This window comes from Anoplopoma fimbria, chromosome 13 (assembly GCF_027596085.1).
Source record: "Anoplopoma fimbria isolate UVic2021 breed Golden Eagle Sablefish chromosome 13, Afim_UVic_2022, whole genome shotgun sequence".
In the NCBI taxonomy this organism is placed as follows: Eukaryota; Metazoa; Chordata; class Actinopteri; order Perciformes; family Anoplopomatidae; genus Anoplopoma; species Anoplopoma fimbria.
The window spans coordinates 4,137,525-4,162,897 of NC_072461.1; the positions used below are offsets into that span (position 1 = coordinate 4,137,525).

The 25,373-nt window shown below is 41.8% G+C and overlaps 3 protein-coding genes across 3 annotated transcripts in view; 2 read left to right on the forward strand and 1 right to left on the reverse strand.

The window, feature by feature from the left end:
* Positions 1-5,991: 5,991 nt before the first annotated feature.
* Positions 5,992-12,682, reverse strand: si:ch211-225b11.4 (thyroid adenoma-associated protein homolog). Its single transcript, XM_054610874.1, has 23 exons — positions 12,509-12,682; positions 12,246-12,426; positions 12,077-12,163; positions 11,966-11,993; positions 11,713-11,861; positions 11,490-11,612; positions 11,259-11,379; positions 10,891-11,036; positions 10,716-10,800; positions 10,503-10,639; positions 9,980-10,177; positions 9,183-9,897; positions 8,714-8,866; positions 8,448-8,557; positions 8,195-8,355; positions 7,933-8,102; positions 7,668-7,832; positions 7,427-7,572; positions 7,150-7,287; positions 6,955-7,059; positions 6,657-6,857; positions 6,420-6,574; positions 5,992-6,116 (listed from the first exon to the last, which is right to left on the reverse strand). The coding sequence occupies exons 1-23, from the start codon at positions 12,625-12,627 to the stop codon at positions 6,074-6,076; spliced, it is 3,636 nt and encodes a 1,211-aa protein (XP_054466849.1). The 5' UTR covers positions 12,628-12,682; the 3' UTR covers positions 5,992-6,073.
* A 530-nt stretch (positions 12,683-13,212) lies between these two features.
* tctn2 (tectonic family member 2) lies at positions 13,213-18,124 on the forward strand. Its single transcript, XM_054611459.1, has 18 exons — positions 13,213-13,412; positions 13,504-13,617; positions 14,230-14,300; positions 14,494-14,695; positions 14,803-14,903; positions 15,016-15,215; positions 15,320-15,440; positions 15,549-15,702; positions 15,806-15,883; positions 15,970-16,092; positions 16,201-16,275; positions 16,392-16,490; positions 16,616-16,733; positions 16,816-16,919; positions 17,093-17,240; positions 17,365-17,508; positions 17,625-17,713; positions 17,890-18,124. The coding sequence occupies exons 1-18, from the start codon at positions 13,310-13,312 to the stop codon at positions 17,997-17,999; spliced, it is 2,154 nt and encodes a 717-aa protein (XP_054467434.1). The 5' UTR covers positions 13,213-13,309; the 3' UTR covers positions 18,000-18,124.
* A 438-nt stretch (positions 18,125-18,562) lies between these two features.
* atp6v0a2b (ATPase H+ transporting V0 subunit a2b) overlaps positions 18,563-25,373 on the forward strand; it is a 15,538-nt gene continuing 8,727 nt past the window's right edge. The window contains exons 1-13 of the mRNA XM_054610296.1: positions 18,563-19,218; positions 20,191-20,269; positions 20,696-20,793; positions 21,046-21,183; positions 21,343-21,440; positions 22,141-22,267; positions 22,512-22,594; positions 22,724-22,817; positions 23,508-23,720; positions 24,186-24,336; positions 24,631-24,770; positions 24,871-25,028; positions 25,170-25,260. Coding sequence (XP_054466271.1) covers positions 19,102-19,218; positions 20,191-20,269; positions 20,696-20,793; positions 21,046-21,183; positions 21,343-21,440; positions 22,141-22,267; positions 22,512-22,594; positions 22,724-22,817; positions 23,508-23,720; positions 24,186-24,336; positions 24,631-24,770; positions 24,871-25,028; positions 25,170-25,260 — 1,587 coding nt within the window. The 5' untranslated portion in view covers positions 18,563-19,101. The remainder of the gene's footprint in view (positions 19,219-20,190; positions 20,270-20,695; positions 20,794-21,045; positions 21,184-21,342; positions 21,441-22,140; positions 22,268-22,511; positions 22,595-22,723; positions 22,818-23,507; positions 23,721-24,185; positions 24,337-24,630; positions 24,771-24,870; positions 25,029-25,169; positions 25,261-25,373) is intronic.

The following is a 25,373-nucleotide window of genomic DNA, read 5'->3' on the forward strand; positions in this document are numbered from 1 at the left end:
AAGTGGATGTAGTGGGAGAAGTCTTGATAAGATGATTCAAGGGTTGTCCTAACATGTCAGATTTTTTTCCCCACCAACTTTTATTATCTAGCATTACCTTGTATTCTGTGTCACGAGCATGACAAGGACCACCTGTAGGTTCATCTGAGGCACATGTTATTCTCACAGAGAGCTCCACACACCAGCTGTTCATTTTGGCATTGGCCATAGGGAAATACATTGCATAAGCTTTATGTATGAATAATTTATGCAAGCTTGATGTCATAAGCACCATGGTTCATGCTTACCTAATGGAAACCTTAACTGAAATAGATATACATAACGTACATATAGAAGTAAGTGAAATAGTAATAAACTAACTCTGCTGGTTTACAGTCAATCTGTTGATAAATTGTCTGGTTAAATATTATTCTAAGAATTCAATCACCTCTGACAATTACATATCCCAAGAAAAAATAAAAGTGGTGAGAATACAACAATTAAAACTTCCAATTACATTTAATAAGTAGCCTAACACATCCAACCATAGCATGAAGAAAGTATTTCATGTCAGTGTTTGTTTGATAATGAGAGCCACCCAGCTCAAACAAAAGCCTGGTGCTATCTGGTGATGTAAGAATGCTCTAGTGTGTGGTCTGTTGCTGAGCAACTGACAGCTCTATATTAGATCCAGTTAATCATCTTCTGTCCTCATGTGGTTGGAAAGTGGACACTTATCCAGGCAGAAGGTCTCTAATGGAGCATCAAAACAGACATTATGTTCCCCTGCTGGGCACCAAGTAGCCAATTTCTCCAGAGGCTATCGAATTACATCATTGCATCAGTTTGAGCTCTGCTTCTGTTTCTGCTGAGACATGGCAAACAGCTTACAACCACAGAGGACAGGAGCACTTATCTGTTATAAAATAATGAGCATATTGTTATTCTGGGGTCCTACCTCTGCATAAAAAAGCTTAGTGTCAAAAAGAAAATGCAATGTTATAAAGTTTTATTCAAAGCATTGTAGAAAAAACATGACTATAGACCTTATGAAGAATATGGCTCCTAATGCCCATTGGGTCTCTCCTCTGACTGCAGCCACTGAGCTCTTGCATAACTTAGTCAGCTTGCCAAGTTCTGGTGTACTGCAGCATCAGCAATTGCACTACTCATTCAAGGCTAAGGCTGCACATGAAGATGTCATTCAGAATTCTTGAAATATCCACATGTAATATCATCCCGGGCCTCATCGGCTTTGCTCACTGCATGTACAGAAAGAGGCCCTTGCTCCGTCATAGCGGCAGCTCTTCAGCCACAGCAGCTGTTACAGCAGAGGGAAAGTGGACACCGTTCAGACTGAGCAGACTCAGAATGTCCTGTAAACTCATGTGCAGCGCCGAGGGATCGCAAAGGTGTCGTTCATCGGCAGATGTGTTTAACAGCCGAAGGAGAAAGGCAGCTCTGGTAAACAGGCCACACAGGGTGCCGTGGAAACGGGGGTCCATGAGGAGCGCCAGCCAGGCCGGGGTCAATGTCTCAGCTGATGAGGATAAATATTTGCATTGTAACACAGACAATTTAGAATATTCCACAGCTTGACATATATATATTTAACCCATTCGTATATTCATGCTGATGTGGTACCTGGCTGGAGCTCTTTGCAGACGGCGAGGTTGTCTAGAAGCGGTGCAGCACTCTCCGTGGCCCATGCACTCAGCCTCTGGGCCACAGCAGAGGATTCAGAGGATTTTCCTGCCATCTGCAGCAGGTAAGGCAGCACATGTGCAGACATCACAGAAGGCTCTGCGTACACATTGGCCTCATCCTGCTCGTACAGACTGGAGCACCTGATTGAGAGAGCAAGAATAACAGTTCAGCCACAATCAAATCGAGGCTGCTCTGTTTGTACAAGTGTATTGATTCAGTGAGGTAACAAACCCTGTCTCTGAAGCCTCTCTCAGCACAGATCTGAGGTCAGGCTGGGGAAGGTGACACAGCAGCACCTCCATTGTGCCAGGAGTATCCCAGCATTCCTCCAGCAGCAGATCCAGTAGGAGGGGCAAAGCCTGGTTCACCTGAATAAGGTAGACGCTCCTTTGGCGTTCTCCTTTTCTCACATGGCGCAGCATGGAAGTAAAACAGGCCGCTTTCATCCTCACCTGCTGGCATTGGTCCTGCAGCAGGTAAAGGCCCGTGTTGATCGACCTAAACCAAGAAGATTCAACATTTTTCATTTCTGTTTAGCAGAGAGGATGATTTGTAGACAACACTGTTTGACCTCCTTCACACCTGATCATGATGGCAGGCAGAGAGCTGTGGCTCATCAGAGGAACTCCGGCCACACACAGAGCTTCAGCGCACGCCAGCCTGAGCACTTCAGGTGCGTCTGGGGATCGATGGCATTCCAAGATGCTACACCAGCGCTGGAGCACGGATATCTTAAGACTGATCCACACAAATATGAGAAGGAAATCAGAGCTGCAGGTAGAAACATTCCAGTACATTATGTGACTCTATACTAAATTAAAAAAAGGCAATAAAGCATGTTAAAACCTGGAGCCTGAAGCCTGGGAAAGCAGCAGACTAGCAGAATACAGAGCCTGGGATAAAAACTCTGGCCCCCCTCGCTGGTCCTCCAAGTCCCTGAGCAATAAATCCAGACACTCAAGTAAAACTGGCTCCTCCAGTGGGGCCGACTGAAGAACATATTGGGGTAAAGTAGAGTCACCTCCGGCCATCACTGCTACCAGGGCTGCAAGGAAGGTCCTGCGGTACTCCGCACTGGTGCTCAACAACGCCTCCCTCAGGTTTGACTGGAGAGGAAGAACATTAGTAGAGTCCTTTTAATCTACTTATCAAATAATAAATGTGCTTTTACATGCTAACCAGGTATACCCAGACTGTCTTGCACGTCATACAAGAGATGTAGAATTTTACATCTGTTTTCAGCATCGCTGCAAATCACACTCATGTAAAGAATGATGCTTTTTGTAAATTGACAATGTGAGTACAATATTTGGACTATTTCTAACAACTTTACATTTAACATGGTTATAGTAAAACTAAAATAAGATGCATAGAAAGTAATAAATCATTTTGACAGTAGGTAATCTTTACCCACTGTCTGTAGATATGCAGAGGGTATATTCAAGGGTATATTAAAGGGATTCAATTAAACACAGGATATACATGGGAACGCACAACTGGGTGGTCTAGATAAGGTAACATACTGCAGAGTTAATCAAAATGATCTAGATGAACAGCATATAATAAAAGCTCATAGGCACACCCTTTCTTATGTAAGAGGGTAAACAATATGTCCAGCCAGATTTTAGATGGCATTGTATTTAAGCTTCCTCGATTTCCTCACATTGTTCTGTAAAAAGGTTGTTGTACTGAAAGCTGTTAGACTGGTTTTTGGAGCGGTTGTTTTCTTCCTTCTGAAATCTACGGAGCACACCGTGTCTCACCTGCAATACCCTCTGGATCACCTCTTTCAAGCCGGCCTGTTGCGAACCTCGCCCATCCACCACCCACATAACCAATGAGAGCCTCAGATCAGGGCTTGATGCAGAGAAGTTGTCCCAGATTTGATGTGCACACTTTGGATCTGCACATAGAAAATGGATGGCTTGTTGATGGAAGGATGACAACCCGACCTACAGAGGTGGAAGAGATAAAGAATTAGAAAAATATCTGCTCGGGCATCCTTGTAAAAAGCCCCTGAAAACCTATAGGGATTCTACATGAATGCACCGCTTTCTGCCAAAGTTGGAACAGTTTTGTACAAAAAGGTGAAATGAGATTTTTCTCTCTAGAGTACTTTTTTGTACTTTAGTATCAAAACAGGGAAATATGTTTTGTCAAGTGCTACAGACATGAGGACACCTTTAAGTCCTCTGTAAAAAAAAAACATCAAACATAATAAGACCACAACATATTCATTATATAACACATTTAATCACATCTTTAAAGCGTCTTTGAGGTATTTGTCTCAGCGCTCCTCCACTGAAATTTCACAGCTGAGTAAAAAGTGAGAGCGACAAGCGCAGCATTTTGGCCAAAGTAAAAAAAATTCAACTCTCGGCGGCCAGAAAGAAGCGCCAAACATGTAGTGTTTAGGGCAGGCTAGATGCCCAGTGCATGGTCACGCTGTTTGTAGCATAGTGTAAATAAATCAAAAATCTAATCATTTAAATAAATGCTGGCCTCAAGAAAAATGTATTCGGTGGACACGGCCCCTAAAACTAAGCAAATGTGATTTGATAATTTTTCCAACAGAGCCCTGCCCACTTAAAAGCATTGAGACAAAATCGTACATACAGAAACATCTTATGTGACATAACGTTCAAACTTTGGCAGAAAAGGTTGTGTTTGTGTATGAATCCACCAAATTTGCTAAAATTCCTATTAAGAGAAAATGTGATATGTACCCTGTAAATGCAACGTCCATGGTTTAATTCCGGGCCATATGCATTTGCTGAACGTCAACTCTCTCCCCGTGTTTCCTGTCTATCTATGTATATGGATACCATCAATAAACGGCTTAACTGTCCCCCTAGAAAAACAATGTCTGTCTGTTTACATGTGGGTGTGTCAGCATGTGTGTCTCTCACCTGAAGCTCCTGTTGAGGTGTTTGGAGGTCATGCATGAGTGTGTCACTGAGCTTGGACAGGTAGGTCTCACAGCAGAGACTTCTTAGTGAGTCTGCCACTCCGAGGTAGGCTGCTCTCACTAGGGGGCAGCGTTGAGCTTCAGTCACCAGCCACATCGAGGCGTCCACCCGGCTCAGCACCTCACACAGGTCAGCTGAAGGGTCACTGGGGATAGAAGCACAGCAGGATTTCAAAGACAGCGTTTGATGAATGAATTCAGTTGGCCTTTAAAAAGCCTGAACGTGTCTGATGAAAGAATGAACAGCTCTTTTTAGTCTCACCTGACTGTGCGGAGAGCTCTCTCCAGGGTAGCTTTGATCTGCAGCAGCTGTCCGTGGAGCCTGTTGTGGCAGCAGCGCTCCTGTGCACGGGGCAGTTGAGCCGTCAGTTTGATGAGGATGTCCATGTACTCTGAGGGGGGAGTCATGGCAACCAAAGCCTTTGAAGCCATCGCTCTCACACTGTAAATAGGACTTGCAGACAGCTGGAGCAAAGGAGGCAGGAAGTCTGACAAAGTTCTGGTAGAAAAGTCGGAGAAGACATTCACTGAGTCAAATAATATTCAGTGTGGAGATTCATAAATGGAAACAAGTCCTTCCCCACTGTTTTGAATAAACACAGATTACAATGCTAACCCTTTGTAAAGGAATGTTTCAGCAGTTTGGGAAATTCACTTATTTGAGTGTCTGTCCGCAGGTAACAAAATCTGCTCACTAATTAAAACGTTATACAGTATTTTGTTGATGTGTGTTTGTTGTTTAATCTATAAAAAAAGAAGTGTATTGTAAAAAGTGTAAAACAAAAAATCACCATTTTACAGGGGTGATTTGATTGACCATTTCTTGGCTGGGAGCGATTACCAAATATTGTTTGAAAGAGCAATAATGTGATGGATTTTGTTACTTTTGGACAGAGCCAGGCTAGTTGTTTCCAGTCTTTCTGCTAGGCTAAGCTAACCAGCTGCTGGTTCCAGCTACGTATTCATTGAACAGATATGAGCGTGATATTGATCTTCTTATAGTACCCATGGCAAGAAATGTTATTCTTTTAAACCACGAGAACCTTTCTTTTTCTCTTCTCCAAGTAAGCAACTTATTGAATACACTGGCCTAATATTTGGTTCAAATGAAAACATACACTGTTTAGGCCTGGATAAAAAAACACTGCTGTAAATAATTATAGGAGAAAACCTGACTAAACTGTCATGTAAGAAGTAAAAAGTAATCACTCTGTTGAGTCGTGGACACCAGGCTGAAGTTGGGCTATCAGAGTGAGGACAGGGAAGAGCGAGGGCTGGAGGTGAAGCTTGGCCTCACTGGATGGACCCTGGAGGTCTTGAGCTGCCCCCCTCAGCTCGCCCAGGAGGAAGGGCTGAAGCGCAGGGTAGTGGAGGAAGAAGGCCAGTGGGGACATGCCGTTCTGGGTGGAGCCAGCCTCCTCACTGCTGGGCCGCTGGCCGAGCATTCGCCAGCACAGAGAACCTGGAAACAGATTTGAATTACTGTAGTATCAGGGGTATTAATCCAAGGTGAACCAAATAGTGGATTAATGAACTATTTTGATAATTGTTATAATCCTCAATGAATCCCTGGTTCCAGAACCTAAAATTCAAGACAGTAAACTGATCATCTGAATAAATAAAACCGGATTATTTGGATTTTGGAAATTGCAATGGGCAGCTTATATGTTCTGCCATTTCATAGGATCAACGATTAGCCAAATTATTGATGAATCGATAAGCCCTTAACCCTAATGCATTTGAACTAAAAGTAATTGTGTCTCACTGTAAAGTTGCAGAGCAGCGTTCCTCATGGCCCAGCAGGGAGGGAGAACGGAGCAGAGTGAGTGACAAGATGGCTACAGCAGGAGCGAACTGTAGGACAGCTGTTCCCAGACCAGAACCACGAACCATGGCCTGCAGAGTGTGAACCGCACACACCTGTAAGGGAAAGCACAATTATGTGACCACGTCTGTCTTTTTTAAATACCATATCCTCATTCTTGTTGCTGCGTCCACAAACCTGTGGCAGGTCCAGCGTTTGGTCCCAGTTCTCGGGCAGAGGGGTTTTGGCTGTCTCCAGTAAGGTCTGCATACTGTGGGCTAACAGTGGTCTTGCTTTACTGGCCTCCTCTGCTGACACAACACACAGGATGAGCATAGGCAGCCCTGCGGCCCGCCGGGTCACCGAGGTAGAGCGAGGGGACCGCACAACCTGCAAGCCCTATAAAGAGACAGCAGAGGAAAAGGATCTATAAGCCAGTAGTTCAGGATCTCCATTTATTAAGGAGAAATACATTCAAGAATGTATGGCCACTCACTTTCTTCAGCATGTGGGCCGGTATGTCACTAAGCTCTGGATCATTGCTGCTCAACAGAGAGGCACAGAACTTGGTGAAGCCTGCACAGCATCCCTCTACTGCCCCCTGGTGAAGAGAAATGGGTCTTTCAGAAACAAACATGAAAGTCGAGGTGATTCAGACTAAACGCCTCTAAATGGATTTTAAAAATCGTACCCAGTGACGGCATTTGAGAAGAATATTCTTGAACACTTTTGATGCTCTCATTAGATCCTCCTTTGCTAGCAGGCACTTGCTTGGTTTGGATTCAGTGATAATTTTCTCCACCAGAGAACCTAAAAGGATTCCTACTTCCTGATGAGAAAACATGAAAGCAAGTCATTTTGACACATGCAGCAAATCTGCTAAGCTGAAGTATTATATTTCTGCCATCTCCCAAAGTCTTAAGGTATTCAATTATACATTTTAAATGGTGCATCTTGTTCTTGTTTACCTTGAGGGAGACCCAGCAGCAGGTGAGAACGAGGCCGTGCTCCTCAGATAGCAGGACACACTCCTCCCCATCCCTTTGGCCTTCAGACTCCTGGGCTATTAGAGAGTTGATGGCGTTTCCCATATCACAAAAAGAAGGCGGGGCATCTAAGAGAAGAGAGAGCGATTTACTGTGTGGTAAATCTGAAATGGAGTGTACTTTATCTCCAGACCCCTCTCTATTCTGCAGATCGCTCCATTACCCTTTTCAGTGACACAAGCATCCTGGTCTCCATACAGCAAACTGAGCAGCAGCAGGGACAAGTTCTCCAGCAGGACCAGCAACTCAACGGTCAGACTGTAGTCAAGTGTGTCATAGACACTGCTGGGTGCCTCAAGCAAACACCTCTGGAGGGCACTGAGAACACCTGGAACATAATTCAATTTAATTGAAAGGACTTGAAGCAACGTTTCCAGGGCTAAACCTCATTTGTGGTAGAAGTCAGAGTTGTAGATCTAAACGCTCACCATGTACTGGCTTGGTTCTGGCAGCGAGCATCATGTCAGCCTTGGCTGTCAGATAATGCTCCTCCAACTCCTTCACCAGGAATTTTACCATGCAGGAGGCCTGGTGGTTAATCCCTCCGCTGACAGTAACGTTACCGTTCAACCTGCAGCTCTCCGGCTGATCTTGTGATCTAAAAGTAGAACAACTGATTAACCCTTGCATCTAAAGCAGGAATAATTCTGTATGAAGGTATGTAGAGGGTATGTAGAGGGCAAGGCTTACTTCTGAAGGAGGACCTTCATCATCAGTGCTCCCATCTGAGCCTCCTGCACCCGAGGGCTGCACAGAAGCTGTCTGGCTCTCATGAGAAGCACTGCAGCGACGTCATCTGGAAAACTGGGCGGGAAAAACCTCAACAATAACCCAGCTGAGAGCTCCCGAATCTGTAAAGGAAATTAAAAAAAAAAAACCTTATCCATGCTCTACAAATATTCTTCAACTTCACTCCTTGATTTGAACAACATAAAAACTCTACCTCGTTTGTAGAATCTTCTAAACAGCTGATGAGGACCAGCTGTTTTGTCCTGCAGACAAAATCCCACTGTCCTCTTTGTCTGGCGCAGTTAATAAGAGACCCCATATTCACTGCAAAACATTTTTACAAAGCTCATTTAAACTTCAAGCCAAAATAATATAAACTATAGAGTTAACATTTGATTGGAATTATGCATACTAGCACCATATAGTAGTATAAAGAAAAATTTGCCTTTTTGACCCTTTTCCACTGGTTATCCAGTTTACCTGGAGGTTGTCCCTTCCGTTTGTCTGGGCTCCAGGTGTCCGTGCAGGTCTCTAGCACTGCAGAAAGCAACAGCAGCGCAGTCTTCTTCCTCTGAAAACTGTGTCCTGGTGCCAGATAGCTGTATGGAAGCTGACCCAGCCATTCAACAAAACCTACATGATATACGAAAAGGTTTTGATGAACATCAAATAGACAAAAGAATGAAAAGGTTAACTGACAAAAAGACTCACAAACAATAAAACAAAGGCAGATATAATTAGGCTGGAAGCAAATTGGCCTTATCTGTTAACCGTCTCCTGATATGACTTGTAACTATAGTGAGCATTAGTAAGGAATATAGAGATGTTCAGAGAATTCCGTATAGACATAAGAAGTTTAGAAGAAACCACAAATACAGCATGATAAATCTATATCCGTCTGTTCAGTAGAGCAGTCTATTTTTGTGAATATATATGTCAGGTATCTCACCTATTCCCTGCTCCAGTTCGTCCTGCGCCCTCTTTGAGTCGGTGGCTTCTCCTTTCTTTTTGCCTTTCTGTCCTCTGACATGAGCCAAGCAACCGTCTCTAATACGAACCAGAAACCTCTTCACTCCGGCCTGGAAATGTTGGCGAAAAGGCGAAGACTCACAGTTTAGGTTCTGAGGAATAAACACTCTCATTATGGACATCTCCTCTGTGCTCGGAGTGTCTTTGGTCTTTGGGCTGCAGCAGAGGAGGTTTAGAGCAGCGAGACGGACTTTGTCGTCTGCAGATCCTAGAGCTAGATGGAGGATCTCAAGGGTGGAGCTGCCCTGCAGAGCCCAGGGAGATCCTCCGGTCGTGGCTCGATAGGAGCTCACGATGCAGGCCCAGGCGTGGAGGTGGCCCGGAGCGAAAGGGTCCAGAGAGGCCAGCAGAGGATCCATGGCAGAGGGGAAGACTTGAAAGGTGCAGGGTAACAAGTATGTTGAGCTGTTGTTCTGTAGAAGAGTCACATCGGACATCAGCGCCTCGTGAAGGACGGGCCGCCAGCGCCTCGCCCACTGATTGGCCAGATCCAGCTCAGTGTGTGAGGCGTCACACAGCTCTCGACGCTGCTGCTGGATCAGACACTTATAAAGCTCTGATCCACATGGCGACAGGTGATTGGTCGACAAGCACTTCAGGAGATGATTGGGTATTTCAGCATATTGATCCAGCACCTGATGGATTAAAGAAAATGATGAGAAGTCCTGAGCACTACATTATAACATTATTAACCCGGTAATAGCCTGTAATCCTCACCATGTCAGTACCCAGATATGGCAGCAGGGCACAAAGGCGATGATATTTGGCTTTGGCTTCCCAAGGCAGTTTGATTATTCGCTGAAGGAGAGTAAAATAAAGAGGCTTCTTTGTGTCGCTGAACTGCTCACAGTCCATCTCATAGAGGTCCAGCAGGAGACAGAAAGCGCTGCGCACAAACTCTGACACACCTTCCACCTGTAAACACACAGTAAGACAGACGTCACGGAACAATCTAAGCAGTAATAAGTTATAATAAGTTATTAGAGTGCCTAACATGGGGTCCACTGTTTGGATAGGAAAGAACTTGGTTGTTTAACACAGCTATATAACACTTTACATCCTTTGAGAGTTTTGCCCCCAAACAAAACTGCATTCTTTAGGAAATTCTAAGCATACTATACTATATACTGCATTATCTGGTGGTCCATTGGGTTAACAAAGTCAGGTATTGCTCTTTTTCTTACATGCTTTTGTCAGGTTTTTCATTTTGCAATAATATAATGTTGTTAATTTGACTCACAGGGCTTTCTGCATTGGTCCAGGTGATGTGAATGAGCTGTTGCTGCAGGCTGCTGTTGTCAGGCAGAAGGCGAACGCCCGTCATCTTCCAGATATCGGGCAGACATTCTTTAACTTTCTTCAGGCACCGTGTTAATGCTGCAACAACGTGTAATATTTAAACAGGTGATTTTGCTATTTCAGAACATGACTCAAGAACCTGGACATTACTCACCTTCAAACGCAAAGTAGTGACAATCCCGCTTCTCCTCACACAAAGCATAGACCACAGGAAACAAACCTTTCAGCAGTAAACAAGTCTGAAAAGAGGGAAATGATGGATTTGGTGATGAAAACAAGCACACCAAAGTTAAAAACATGTTTTTGACCTGAGCTTTTACTAGATGTACTTGTGTGGCATCCGCATGTGAACTGAGGAGGATGCTGGGTCGACAGCAGGTCAGGAGGCCCCGGCTCACAGCCAGCCTGTCCACTCCGTCCTTCCCTGTAGGGCAGCACTGAACCTGGAGAGCACCAACAGTCAGCAGCCAGGGCTCTGAGAAATAACAGAAATGAAAGCTATTCGATCGGGAATCTCTAGGCAATCAATCTCAGTTGTAGAATTTGTAGTGTATATAGCTTTTATGTTTTTCGTTATGTAGTTAAACAGAGAAACCACGTCTGTTATCATTTAACCCACATGTGCACATACTGTGGGTCTTATTCCTAAATTGGCTTTGCTCATGCTATTCGTCCAGCAGTGTTGGTGGTTACCTACCTAAGTGAGTGACCTGTAGCAGACTCCAGGCAGCAGCTTCTCCATCTCTGCTCTCTGGTGCAGTGTTGATCAGCATGGCCACAGCAGTGCCTGCCAAAAGACAAGTGTCCCGGTTGCAGCACTGCAAGACAGGACACACTGACTGATAAGACGAAGCAGGTAATAAATGAACAGGTGTCTTATCCATTGAATGAGTTATGTTAAACTAATGAATTAATAAATAACAAAAACCTGTCCAAGTATTATGTCCATAAGAGCCTGGAGGATCTTCTGCACTGTTGGGTCGCTGTGCTCCGTTGTCCACACCAGAGGAGCCACTTCACTGGGCAACAGCTGGAATACTTGCAAACACACCTGCAGAGATCACAGTTCTCAGGTCAGTAACAAATATAACACAACAAGTCCACGATGGATGCAACGGACTGATTCATGAAGCACACTGCTCTCGATGTACCTTGACAGCAATGTAACACAGCGGCCCATCTCTCAGGGATTCTTTCTGCAATACAACCAGGAATAACTCCGACACTTTCTTCAGCAACGACGGGAAAGACTCTCGCCACACCTCACGACCGACAGTGCTGTCTTCCAGGAACATACAGGCTAAAAAGAGGTTTGGTTTTTTTCCAGTAAAAAAACAAAACGTTGATTAAAACTTACATACGAAATTAGTGACATGGTTGTAACACCTCATCTTTAGCACTAACCTCTCTGCAGATCCTCAAAAGACAATACCTGAAAAGAAGATGATGTAAAAGTTACCTGCAGTGCCTTTATGCAAATATATGACTAACACAAGTCAAGTGAGAGCTCTGTACCTGGTCAGTATGGACTATGGAGTGCAAACAGCGATGGGTTTCTCTAAAAACCAATTGGTGGTCCACCTTTGCCAAATGTTGCAACATCTGTGAAGCAAATATGAAGTTACAATGAGACTCAGTTCTGTTTCAAGCATAGTACCGTATACAGATTTACTGTAGGACTGACCTGGTCCACTTTACGACAGGCTGCAGAGATGTTGACCATCTGTAGCTGCATCGAGATGAGGAGTCTGACGAGGAGCAGGAGATGACTGTCCTCTAAATCATGAAGCTGAGCCTCTGGAATTTGTCTCAGCAGCTGGACAGCCTCCTCTAAACAGCGCTCCTTACATCTCTTCGCACTACTCCTGTTTATGCAAGCACACTCATTCAGTCATCACACCTTATATTATAACCGTGATCAAACATGCTGAGGTTATAGGTACCAACCTGGAGGATTCAGACAGTTTATCAACAAAGAGCCTGAGTGTCTGGCTGACATTTCCAGGGGCTTGATCCACGGCGATCACACAGTTCTGCAGACTTGTCATCAGGTCTTTAAACGACATATTTGTTTTATTAACTCCACTGTACGTACACCTCAAACTGCACGCTGGCACTACAGTCACGTGACAAAACTCTTGTTCTACTGTTGTAAGACAAGTGGACATCGTAGAATCACTGCAGCATGCCTCCACCTAGAGGCAGATTGGGGTTTTTTTTTTTTGTCAGAGGGTTTTTAATTTGTTTTCAGTAGTTAAATCAGATCATTAAAAAAAAACACATCCAGAGCCTTATATTCTGTTAAGGGACACAATTTGGCAGCCATTGCAATCATTTTATATTAATTGAAATTGTTGATAGGAGCACTTATGTAAAATTGTTTAATAAAAAAAATAAAATAAATATATATAATATATATATATATATATATATATATATATATATATATATATATATATATATATATATATATATATATTATGAATTGACAACATGACTCCAACGTGACCAGTAAGCTGTTTTCTTGTGTGCACAGCATTTAAAGGATGTTCTTTTATTCTAACCATTGTATGGCTGTAGTAACATGCACCTACCACTCCAGACCGGAGGAGGTCGCTGACGTGCATTCATTCCTCCTGTTTCCACAGAAGAAGAACTCTTCTAGGCGGTGATTGGCTTAAAATCCGGTTGCCAAGACATCGCTCACAGTTTACACCTATGTGGACTTCATAATCTGACTTTAACCAAATGGCTAACGTTGTTGATATGTTATTTTCCTATTTATTCATTTCACGCCAAGTCACGTGTGTTTTACTCTTCATCGCCTTGGCCCACACTCAAAACACTGTCGGTAAGACCGTACTATATGTGACCCCTGTACGCACAATTCATTAATGTTTACATTAAAATAGCCGTCGTTAACGTAAAGTTACGTTTTACAGTTTTCCAGCCGTCACGTCTTACAGCAACTGGACCAACAGTCACTGCACTTTTGCTCGGACACACTGCGGATTCATCTCTGATTGTGAGAACAGTGTCTCCATCTAATACAACAGGTAACGTCCTCTTGATCTGCCTCCTCTCAGGTTGGGACTTGTTTTCTAGTAAATACCATGTTTGTTTGATTTATTATGAAATTAAAGGTATTATCAGAATCAGAAAGTCAGCTTTGTTGATGAGCCCAACTGTGGACGTGATGAATCTGTTATTAAGGCGTGAGGTGTTGGTCCTGATGGACTTTAGCCACCTGCCAGAGGAAAGGGGCTCAAACAGTTTGTGTCCAGGGTGAGAGGGGTCGGCTACAATCTTTCTTGCCCGCCTCAGGGTCCTGGAGGTGAACATGTCATGGAGGGATGGCAGATTGCAACCAATCACCTTCTCAACAGAGCAAATGATACCCCAGCTGGTGATGGAGGAGGTCAGGAGGGACTCAATGATGGCGGTGTAGACCTGCGTCGTCATTGTCTTTGGCAGGCTGAATTTCTTCATCTGCCTCAGGAAGTACATCCTTCCATCGCCTTCTTTGTTAAGAGGTGATGTTGAGCTTCCACGTGAGTTCCTGGTTAATGATGGAGTCCAGGAAGCGGAAGGACTCCACAGTGGAGACCAGGGAGTCAACAATCTTCACTGTCTTTGGGTAGTTGGTTATGGTTTGTTTTCTTTTACAGGAAGCATTGGCTCTCCATCATGTAGAGGTGATGTAACACAGTGGGTGCTCACAACGGAGCAGGTGGGAAAGGTGAGAAAAAAGCCAATCTTACAGTGAACATTTTCATTATATTTACGGAGATTTTAATAATGCTTGCGTAAAGTGCAGTTGGACAGGGTTCAATCAAATAAAAGCCTCCAAAAATAGATTTAATAGAGCTGATATTGTGTGTGAACATCCATTTTTCTTTATGTTTTATGTTTGTTTAATTTTGGTGCCCCAGACTGCAGTTCGGGTTCAACTGAGACTGGAAAAAAATCTGCGCTTGTGTGGTGAGAATGAGACAGACACAGACTGCTGTCCAAAGCCATTGTGTGTCCTGGAGACCCTTCAGGTGTCTGCATGTGTGGGTGGCACACCTCAGGCTTCACTGCTGATCCAGGTCAAGATACACGCCCTGTTGGTTCCTGCGAATGCTGGATCTGGTGATTTAGATTAAACTTATCTCATCCCAATTGGCCTTCATACTAACGATGTAAGCGCTTAGAGAGTTCCACGTTTCTAATAGATATAAATCTCTTATCCATTTCAGATAATAAAACAGTCATTCCAAACCAAGTGTACCAACCACTGGGCTCTTGTCCCTGTGACCTCACATTCAGAGCTTGTGATGTACGCTGCTGCTGTGACAAGGTATTTACATCTTTAACATACTTTCTTTGCCCAAGAGAACATTTCATTTTAGACAAATGTATGTCCTTCTGTATTAATCAGCAATAAACGCTTTTGTCTTTCCCTCTAACAGGACTGTTCCATTGAAGATTTGAAGCTGTTTGCTTCACACTGTCTCCCAGGGCCCTTTGGTGGACAGGTCTCTCCTGCTCCAGATTATCAGTGCTCTGCTCAGTCCTCTGAAAACTCCCCAGATTGGTTTCCATTTTTATGTGTCAATTCTCCACCTGAAAACAACCCTTACCTTGGGCTCTTTTACCAGGGAAACACAATGTAAGAAATTATTGAATATATGTTTTATTTTTGCATTGTTTGATTCTTTATATATTGTTGTTTCATGTTTTCATTATTGATATTTTGCCCTTTTACTTGTATAGCAAATCTAAGCCTGGCTCATCCTTCCAAAGCCCAGTTTTGTCAGCTCCACTGCCAGTTAGTGCTTATATTCAAGGAAGTCCCATTTTCTCATTAAATGACCAGTACTTCACTATTCCGCAGGTTAGTTGTGTTTATGTTGTTTTGTGTATGAATGAAATTATATTTTGCATTGTATGTGTCTCAAAAGCTGTGTCCCCAACTAATGCCTTCTATATTTCTCTTCCACAGAAGATGTTTGGTCAGTGTGTAAACAATGCTCCTGCAGCATTTTTGAAAGATTTCAACGTGAAGTGTGTAAATGTTCTACGCTCCTGTCCAACTGGATTTCCCTTACAGACACTACCAACAGATTTAAGTGTTGAAGTGAAGAACGGACAAGGGGGTTTGTATTACCTGCTAAACATACTGTAGCAATGCTTTGATTTGTTCGGCAGCTCTTTGAATCCATGTGCCTTCAATTTTTTATTCTTTTTCATGTATTCAAGGTGATGTTATAGTGGATGTAATTGATGAAGTGGCCATTGACATGAGTCAGTTTATTTCAAGCACAGATGTCACCTCAGGTATGGAGATAACAACATATCATTACTAAATCAATTTAAACTGACCGTTGACCTAAATATTAAGACTTGTTAACATTTATCTGAAGACGAGGGCCTGGTATGTGAGAACGTGACCTTAGCGCTGGATTACAAATTCTACTGGAAAGGAAATGCCATCACAAGTATCACACTGACTCACACCGTTGGGACGATCACTTTAAATAGTAGTGGTAAGTGCCGATAACGCCTGTCCACGATTTGGCTGATCACCAGTCATAGTTGAGAGATATGTTTGCTATAGTTTGGGCTCATTTCTGCTTCTTTTGTCTCCCCAACAGTGGCGTTAACTACAAGGTATTCTGCTGTGTTTCTAAATGGAGAATTAATGGGTGAACCAAACTCAGGGAATCCAGGTGAGAGCAAGATACAATACTTAGTCCTGAGAATGGTTGTTGAAGTGAACTCTTTTGTAGAAAATCGTTCACAGTACATGTTGCAGTAAGTAACACACAATCACTTTAAATGACAGGGTATCAGGTGGGAAGGCCTGTTATTGCTGGAACTCTGGACACTTTGGACAATAATACAGGCTCAGTACAGAGGACGTCAATCAATGTTTGGAAACCTGGTAAAATCGATTAAGAAGTGTTATTGACTATTGGCTCACTGCATTTAGTGTATTAATGAATTATGTGTAATTTAATCAAAACAAGTTGACAAAGAGACAACATTATTTTCTGTTGTGGCTAACAGTGAGTGATGGACTTTGTTCCACTGCTGAGATGAAACCAGTTCTATTTGGGGAGAATTCAACATCGGGATGTCTGCTCCCTGTCAGCCGACAGAATCTGACTCAGTGTGATCTCCTGAGGTCAGTAGCTCAGCATGTGTTCATGTTTGATCTATTGATAGGACTTTGTGTTGAAGTATAAATATAATGTATTTCCCTTTAGAGAGGCTGTTACTTCTCTCCAGGCTGCTTTGATTACAGCCACATATGTGGCAAAGAGTGGAAATCCAGATCCTCTAACAATGACAGACTGGTTGAACATAAGCTGTAAGTAGAAGCCAAGAAACAATTTATGCAAAGATTTCTTTTTGAAAAGGTCATACGTATTTTTGTAATGAGTCTATACATTTGTTAATATTCAATTTATTTATGCTATACTTTATTACTAATACTTCTAATTTATGTTTTACTTAATTGTTACACAAATCTATAAATTCCAGTTGTGACACTGAACTCAAGCACAAATACGGAGGACACCACAAGTTCATGCAATGGGGTTCCATCCCACCAGCATATCCATGTTTGGAGTCTTATCACTGGCATGGTCGAAGGCATACCTCAAAGGGATATCCGTGTTTTGCAAATCAGGTGTGTACTCTTATCGAAATGCGCAGTGTAAATTGCATTTTCACTGCAGCCGTTAATCATTCATTCATTTTGATCAGTCTTATAAGTCAATGTGAATCATGGATCTTATTTTGGCCATTTGTAGCTACAGCCTGTCCCCCTGGGAACTGGATTGTGGAGGAGGGGGTGTCTCTCCATGTTTGGATCCGTTGGAGACTAAGTTGTTTCCCATCACTTCCTCAGTCACCTTTACTGACATTCCCATCAACACAGGACCACCAAAAACCAGGCAAGATGGACCGTTCTGAAGAGAGTTGTTAACTTGAGCCAAAAACATTACTGTATCTATGAGCTGCCTGACTGATTCTTACCTAGAGTGTGATGTTTTTTTTTTGTTTACCCCAGGTTTCAGGTCAACTTCACAGAGTATGACTGTAACAGGAATGATGTGTGTTGGCCTGAGCTAGCCTTTCCCATCACAAAGTATTACACAGGTGGGCATTTATCTAGTCCTAGGTAATCTGTCAAGTGTTTATTTGTGTCTTGTAGTTGATCATTCACTAAATTTGAACTACAGCTCTGAAACATTTCTGAGAGAATCACTTTTTATGTATAAAAATAGATCCTGACAGTACCATTACTGACTTATTTCAACTTTTATCCTCCCTAGGTGAGCCATATTCTCAGTCATTGGCTAAGGGCCTCATCTTAGTTTTCTTCTTTATCACTGCCTCGATTCTTGGGACGCCATGGAGACAAATCCGACAGGCATGGACCTAGTGCTGCTCTCTAAAACCTTGGGAGAGTGAGAGTCTAACAAGGATGATGTATTTAAATGTCACTGAAATGTAAATACACCTTTTTACATTAGACACTATTTTTATAATAATATCGTTTTTACTTATTTATGATATGTTTTTGGAATGTAAATTGTTGTATTGGTGACCAATTTTGTAATAAAAATATTTTTTCTATGACTTGTTTTAAGGCTCAATCCCTTGCTATTAGTTCGAAGTATTGTTCCAAAAGATTAAGATTTTACCAGGCCCCCTCATCGGTTGATCAAGCCGTGATAATATATAAGACATGCAGCATAACAGAAAAATATTAACAGAATATTAGGACATTGTGTCGTTGATGACAACTAACATCACTCATTTCAAATATTCCAGATACTTGTGCAAAGTGTTTTATACAACTTTTTAAATGTGTTTCAGGTCAGAGATGTAAAAGCTAACAATCAAGAACAATGTTTTAAAGTAACAATCAAGAACAATGTTTAAAGTGGATACAATGTGTGCCTTGCATGTGTTTACCTCTGCCTTCAGACACAGTTGAGGGCTTCAAGCACACATGACAGGGAGTGTGTAGTGCGCAGACTCCAGGAGTCGATGCTGATTGGTCGAAGGTACTTCCACTGCTGTGGAACTGTGGAAGTTGATTGTATTCAACAGTTAGACAAGTGACGTGGAGTACTATGGACACGACAAGCCAACATCTGCTAACTACTTCAGGGACTAACAGACGGGCCGTGCTTACATGATTGAATATGTTACGTTAGCGGTTGAGTCGCAATTTCAGATTCAACTTTTATCAAAGCAAGTTTTTTTCCTCCAAGAGCTGAAGACGCAGCGCTCACCGGCGGCTAAGTTAGCCTGCTAGCTAACAGGAGCAGCCCCGGTCCTGTGGGTAACGTTAGCTATCTAAAGTCAGCGTTATGCAAATTACACACGTTATCACCGCCGGAGCTCAAACATTAAAAGCACGAACAAGGCCTTGACTAACCGGCCTTGACGTCGTACACTGTACAGGCACCGCATTGGTTAGCGTGCTAGCATTAGCCTTCAGCTCACGTTAGCAGGGACACCTCCGAGCTGTCAGAATGAGCTCTCTGCTCCGGGGGGAGGAGATGTGTCTGGCCCAACTGTTTCTACAGTCCGGGTCTGCGTACGACTGCATCAGTGAACTTGGAGAACTGGCTCTGGTGGAGTTCAGAGACGTAAGTGTCGTCGTCCCCCCAAAAAAGACACATTTGAATCTGCTTCAACAAAAGTAATGTCTCACTTTGAAACTCACTGCTGAAGTTTGCAAACATCGAAAGCATGAGACAAAGTGCACTTAAGTTTACCTTTTTGTCTGTCGGGGCGTTGATGTGATGTTGCATTGAATTATACTTAATATGAAACCAGATCTGGACATATAAGATAAGATAATCCTTTATTAGTTACAGCAGCATAGGGTATAGTGCAAACAAGAGACATGGTAAAAGAAAAACAAGATTAAAAAAAAAAAACCAAGTATTATAAATAAGCAATAAAAACAGTAAAGAATCCACAATAACTGAAATATTATATATACAGACAGAGAACTATTATAACTATAATTGCACACACATTTCTTCTTGTAACTTAAAGAAGGAAGTCATAGTTGTCCTATTTACAGCTGCAACGATTACTCGATTAGTTGTCAACTATAAAATGAATCGTCAACTATATTGATAATCAGCCAGTTAGAGGTTGTTGCTTTTTAAGACAAAGTCAAATTTCTCGGATTTAAGCTTCTTAGATGTGGAAATATTCCGGTTTCTCTACTCTGACAGTAAACTGAATGTCTTTGAGTTGTGGGCAAACCAAGGCATGGGCTTTGGGAAACTCTGATTAACGTTTTTCACTCATTTATGACATTTCATAGACAAAAAAACTTTTTAAAGACCAAACCAGTAATCCATTAATGAAAAAAATAATTCAACATTAGTCAACAATGTAATTAATTATGAGTTGCAGTCCTAAACCTGTCGATCATAGCTGTTGTAAAATGAAATGCTACCGTAGGAGGCCTGTACGGTTGCGTACTGTATGAATTATGATAGTTAGACCTGCCGATATGTTTCACACAGTATCAATGATGAATGGGAATGAGGATTGGTAATCATGCCTTGCTTGACTTAAAATGTGTCTTGAACCTGTTTCAGCTCAATCCCAGTGTTAACACATTCCAGCGGAAACATGTCAATGAGATAAAAAAATGTGAAGAGATGGAGAGGATCCTTGGTAAGGAAATATTGATCTTTGATGTACAGTTTGCCAGTTTGGTGTCTATTCATTGAGGGTTAGTTGTAGTCAAGGCAGGAAATGAAATGATGTTGCCCCAGACAGTATGAAGACAAAGCTGTGATAGGACTGAAGAAGCAAAGCAGACAGGCAAGTTGCCACAAAATAAATTTCCACTGAAGTGAGTATCGAGCCAGTGACCCTAGAGTCATGAGAAATGTCAGCTGGTTTTAGACCAATGACATGCTATCCTTAATTAACTACCGGTAAACTAACTAACCAAATCATTAGATTAGGAGAAGAGAATAACCCACTGTCGAACTTTGCTTTGGATCCAGTGTTTTTTTAAAGGCTGGCCATGGTATTTGGAGGCTCTAAAAAAATGCTTAACTGTTCGTATCTAAGTTTGCTCTTTATTTTTAACAGGATACCTTCTGAGGGAAGTCAAGAGAGCAGACATTTCACTGCCAGAAGGAGATGTGAACCCAGTTGCTCCTTTACCCAAGCATGTCATGGCTATAATGGTTAGATACTTGATCATGTAGCATCATTTATATATTTTTTATTTGAAATGTTGATTGCTGTTTTCCTGGAGAGCTTTTAAATCAGTGTTGAGTTAATTCCACTGCAACACAAATAAGTTATTGGAGTACTTTCTCTATGTAGAACACTGAATCTTACTGTGTTCTGCTCTAGTCTTTGTAAAATAGGTTATTATTATTACTATTTTCGCTGTAATGCCCATTATCACTGGGTGTCTTTGTGTATGTTCACAGGAGCAGCTGCAGAGGCTAGAGGTAGAGTTAGGTGAAGTCACCAGGAATAAGGAGAAGCTGCAGAGAAATCTGCTGGAGCTGACGGAGTACACTCACATGCTGCGTATCAGCCGTACCTTTGTACAGCGAACATCGGAGGTATGTCATTCTATAATGTAGCTTGATTCTTTACACCCACATTTCCATCTTGTTTATTAAAGACTAAACCATTTTTATTTTATTGATATGGTATTTAATTTCTGGTCTTTGAATTGATTTTTCTTCTTTACCCTCCTGGCATCTTGTCTTTACTTTTAGCGAGAGCCCCTACAAGTTCAGTATGAGGAGTTTCCCTTTCTAGAAAAAGACACAATGATGGACTACAGCAGCATGCAGAGGCTCGGAGCCAAACTTGGGTGAGGGTCGAAATTATGCTGGCTGTATCAGCATTTCGTTTAAGTTAGTGTTTGATTTATCTTACAGTTGAGAGTAGGCATTAGGTCTGTCACAGAGGGAAAAGAAAACTGGTTGCACAGCTGCTGCTGCTACAGATTTAAAGAAAGTTTAAATGATGCAAGTAGCAGACCGCTTGTACTTGTTCACTTGAGCACAAGGTGACAAAAGTAATGTAAGATTGTTTAGGTCATAGCAAAGCTAGAGGCCCTGTGACATTAGCCAGAATACTCACATGCAAACATGTCAGTGAAGATGTTGACACATACGAATGCACACCATCTCCCTCATTCCTATCTCTCTAATCTATTTAGCCAAATAACCATTGGAGCTTTGAAGTTTGAATCTCTATGTGAAGATGTTCATAATGAAATGGCTTAATGGAGCAATAGTTTTTAATCATGTTTCATATAAAAGTTTTTCTTTTGTGATGCAATGGCATTAAAGAGGACTTTTTTAGAGTTTTGAAATATATTATCAAAAGCAACACCAAACATTTTTTAAGATTATTTGGAATTAAATTATTTTCCTGAGACTATTGTGATTTTATTTTGATATCAACAATGTGCTATTTTAAATGTTACATGTTTAATTTAAGATGCATGTGCCCTAGTAGGCACATATGTGAGGCTGTTTGTGAATGCCCTTCTCATTCTCTTGCAGTTTCATTTCTGGGCTGATTAAGCGGACAAAGATCGAGGCCTTTGAGCGGATGCTTTGGAGAGTATGTAAAGGCTACACCATCCTCAGCTATGCTGAGGTTGACGAGTATTTGGAAGATCCTGATACGGTAGGATTTTCAAAGCTTGTTTTCAGAGATGTTAGAGCCTCTATGGTGTGACTTGAAAACTGCCCTGCCATAGCTTTCTATATTTCAGTGAACCCATGATGTCCCCCGTCTGCTTGTAAAATCATACTTAATATTTTAAAAACAGCAGAGGGACTCACAGGCATTAACATTGATAGGTGGATGGGCCGGCCTAGAATCATTATTTTTATTATCTGTGCCTTATCATTGATATCTCTGTGTGCAGGGTGAGCCTACCAAAAGTGTGGTGTTCTTGATCTCTTACTGGGGCGACCAAATTGGTCAGAAAGTGAAGAAGATCTCTGACTGGTAATTATTCCACAATACTTTGTCTTGTGGCTGCTCTTTTGTCAGAAAGGGGCTTATTCCTGTTTTCAAGTTGGTTTTTTTAGTAATAGTTGTGATGAATTCTGAATAACATACTTTCTCCCTCCATAGCTACCACTGCCACTTGTATCCCTATCCCAGTAGCAATGAGGAGAGGAATGATGTCGTGGAAGGGCTAAGAACTCGCATTCAGGACCTGCACACAGTATGTGTATTGTCTGGTATCTAATTATGTAGATGTTTAATCACTGACAGGAAAAAGTTACTGTTTTTGTCTGTTCACTGAGGCTTACATTATATGTTTGCCATCATCTCTGTTTGAATATAAGCTAGATCATTTCTATTATGAGAGCTCCAGGCATTTTTTCCTGGTGATGGGTTTAACATAAAGGAATACAACATTTCCAAAACAAGCTTCCAGAAAATCTTGTTTGCAGTGAATTACATTATAACCATTAAATATTCCTCATTTGAAATGGCTGATTTATTTACTAAAAGATTAACCCAATTTTCTTATAGGGTTATAGGGTTGAGTGATGAATTTGGTGGCTTTAATCCACTCTGACTGTAACATAGAATTGCACTCCTCCCCTGTAGCACATGATCAACATGAGACCTCAGCTGAAAGTTGAGCTGTGTTTTTTTTTTTTCTCTCAGCACCTCCCTGATCTTCAGTTTCTCTGCTCTTTGTATCTTCAAAATCACACTCAAAAATGCCTCTAAAATGTAAATGTTTATATATCTCTGTTTTGTTCAATGTTCAATACATAATCATATGCATTTTAAAAAATGTCAAGGTTTGTAAACTTTCCTTTTATTTCTTTTTTTTTAGTGTGAATATTTTTTTATATGATGTACCAAACTCAGAGCCCTGTTTATCTCCAACCTTGTGTAGGTACTTCATAGGACCGAGGACTACCTGAAACAGGTCTTGATGAAAGCCTCAGAATCTGTCTACACCTGGGTCATCCAGGTCAAGAAGATGAAGGCCATCTACTATATTCTGAATCTGTGCAGTTTTGACGTCACCAACAAGTGTCTGATTTCTGAGGTTTGGTGTCCTGTCAATGATATTCCCACGCTGCGGAGAGCGCTCGAAGAAGGATCGGTGAGGAAACCCTAAACAGAGCTGCTCTATTTTTACACTTTGGCTCCACTACAGACTTATTTTTCTGTTTATATATCTGGGCTAGTTGCTTCATGAACTGGAATATTGTTATCAAAACAGCAACTGCTGAATGAAGCATTACTTTTATTTTTCTCATTGAGTTTTGACTAAAGGGTAATTAATGGCCACTGTTCATTCTGTTGCTGGCTGCACAGTACAGACTTTGTATTTGGGATGAAGAAATAAAAAGATGCACCAATTAGATCAACTGTTCCTTCAGAGGATTATTTATCACAGAGCCACAACTGGCTCTCTATTTATTACGTTATGCCCAAACTTTTGAACCACAAACCGTTATTATATAGTTATTGGTCTGCACGCGTGTCTACGTCTTGCAGTGCCAATCAAATGTTTCAATTTATTATGATGTAGTGCTGACATTTTTATTTGACATTGATATTACAGAGAAAAAGCGGAGCGACAGTTCCCTCCTTTGTCAATCGTATCCCCACCAACGACACTCCCCCCACCCTGATGAGGACCAACAAATTTACCTCTGGCTTCCAGAACATTGTGGACGCTTATGGAGTCGGCAATTACAGAGAGGTGAACCCTGGTGAGTGGGATCCTTTGGTTTCTTTAAATATCTTTTTTTCAAAAGACATCACAGATATAACATAAATGTGATGCATTTGGAAGTAAAACAGACAAATGAAGAAATCCTTTTATTGTATTTGTGTAATGCTGCCTCCTGTGATTTATGTATACCGTAACATAGATTGCACAACACATAGCCTAACGTAACCAAAATGTAATCTGAAACTGACGTAACGGAAACATGCCACCGTTATAACTGATACTTTTGTCTTTCTATAATCACATTTTTTCCCCTTCTCCTTCTCATGTGTAGCTCCTTTCACAATCATCACCTTCCCGTTCCTGTTTGCTGTGATGTTTGGGGATCTGGGTCATGGAGTTATCATGGCTGCGTTTGCTCTCTGGATGGTCCTGTATGAGAACAACCGCAAACTTAAAAACACCAGGAATGAGGTTAGTGAGTACTCCAAAGCGAGTTTTTACCTGATACTCATTTGTGTGTAATACAGTGTGTGTGTTAAGTGTAAGTGAGTGATTTGATGTATATTTGCAGATCTGGAACACATTCTTTGAGGGGCGTTATATCATCCTGATGATGGGCCTCTTCTCCATCTACACTGGCCTTATATACAATGACTGCTTCTCAAAGTCCCTTAACATCTTTGGTTCAGGATGGAATGTGTCAGCCATGTTCAGGGCCGAGGTGTGGAAGTGAGTACTTTATGGCGAAGGAATCTTATGAACAACCTAGTATACGTGTTTGAAGATATAGATATAGGATGACGATTGTGGATTTGTTTCACGACGACCTACATTTAACACACACTGGTGTTTCTTGTTGTGTCCTGTTAGGGATGCTGATATCAGAGGGCACCGGTTTCTCACACTGGATCCGAATGTTACGGGAGTTTTCAACGGACCTTACCCTCTGGGAATTGACCCGGTGAGTAGAGAGTATTAAACACTGGTCATCATGAAGGACATGATGTTAACATTGCCTCTAATCATTGTGGTGGTTTAATTCATTCATTATACCAACAATCACAGGAAAAATGT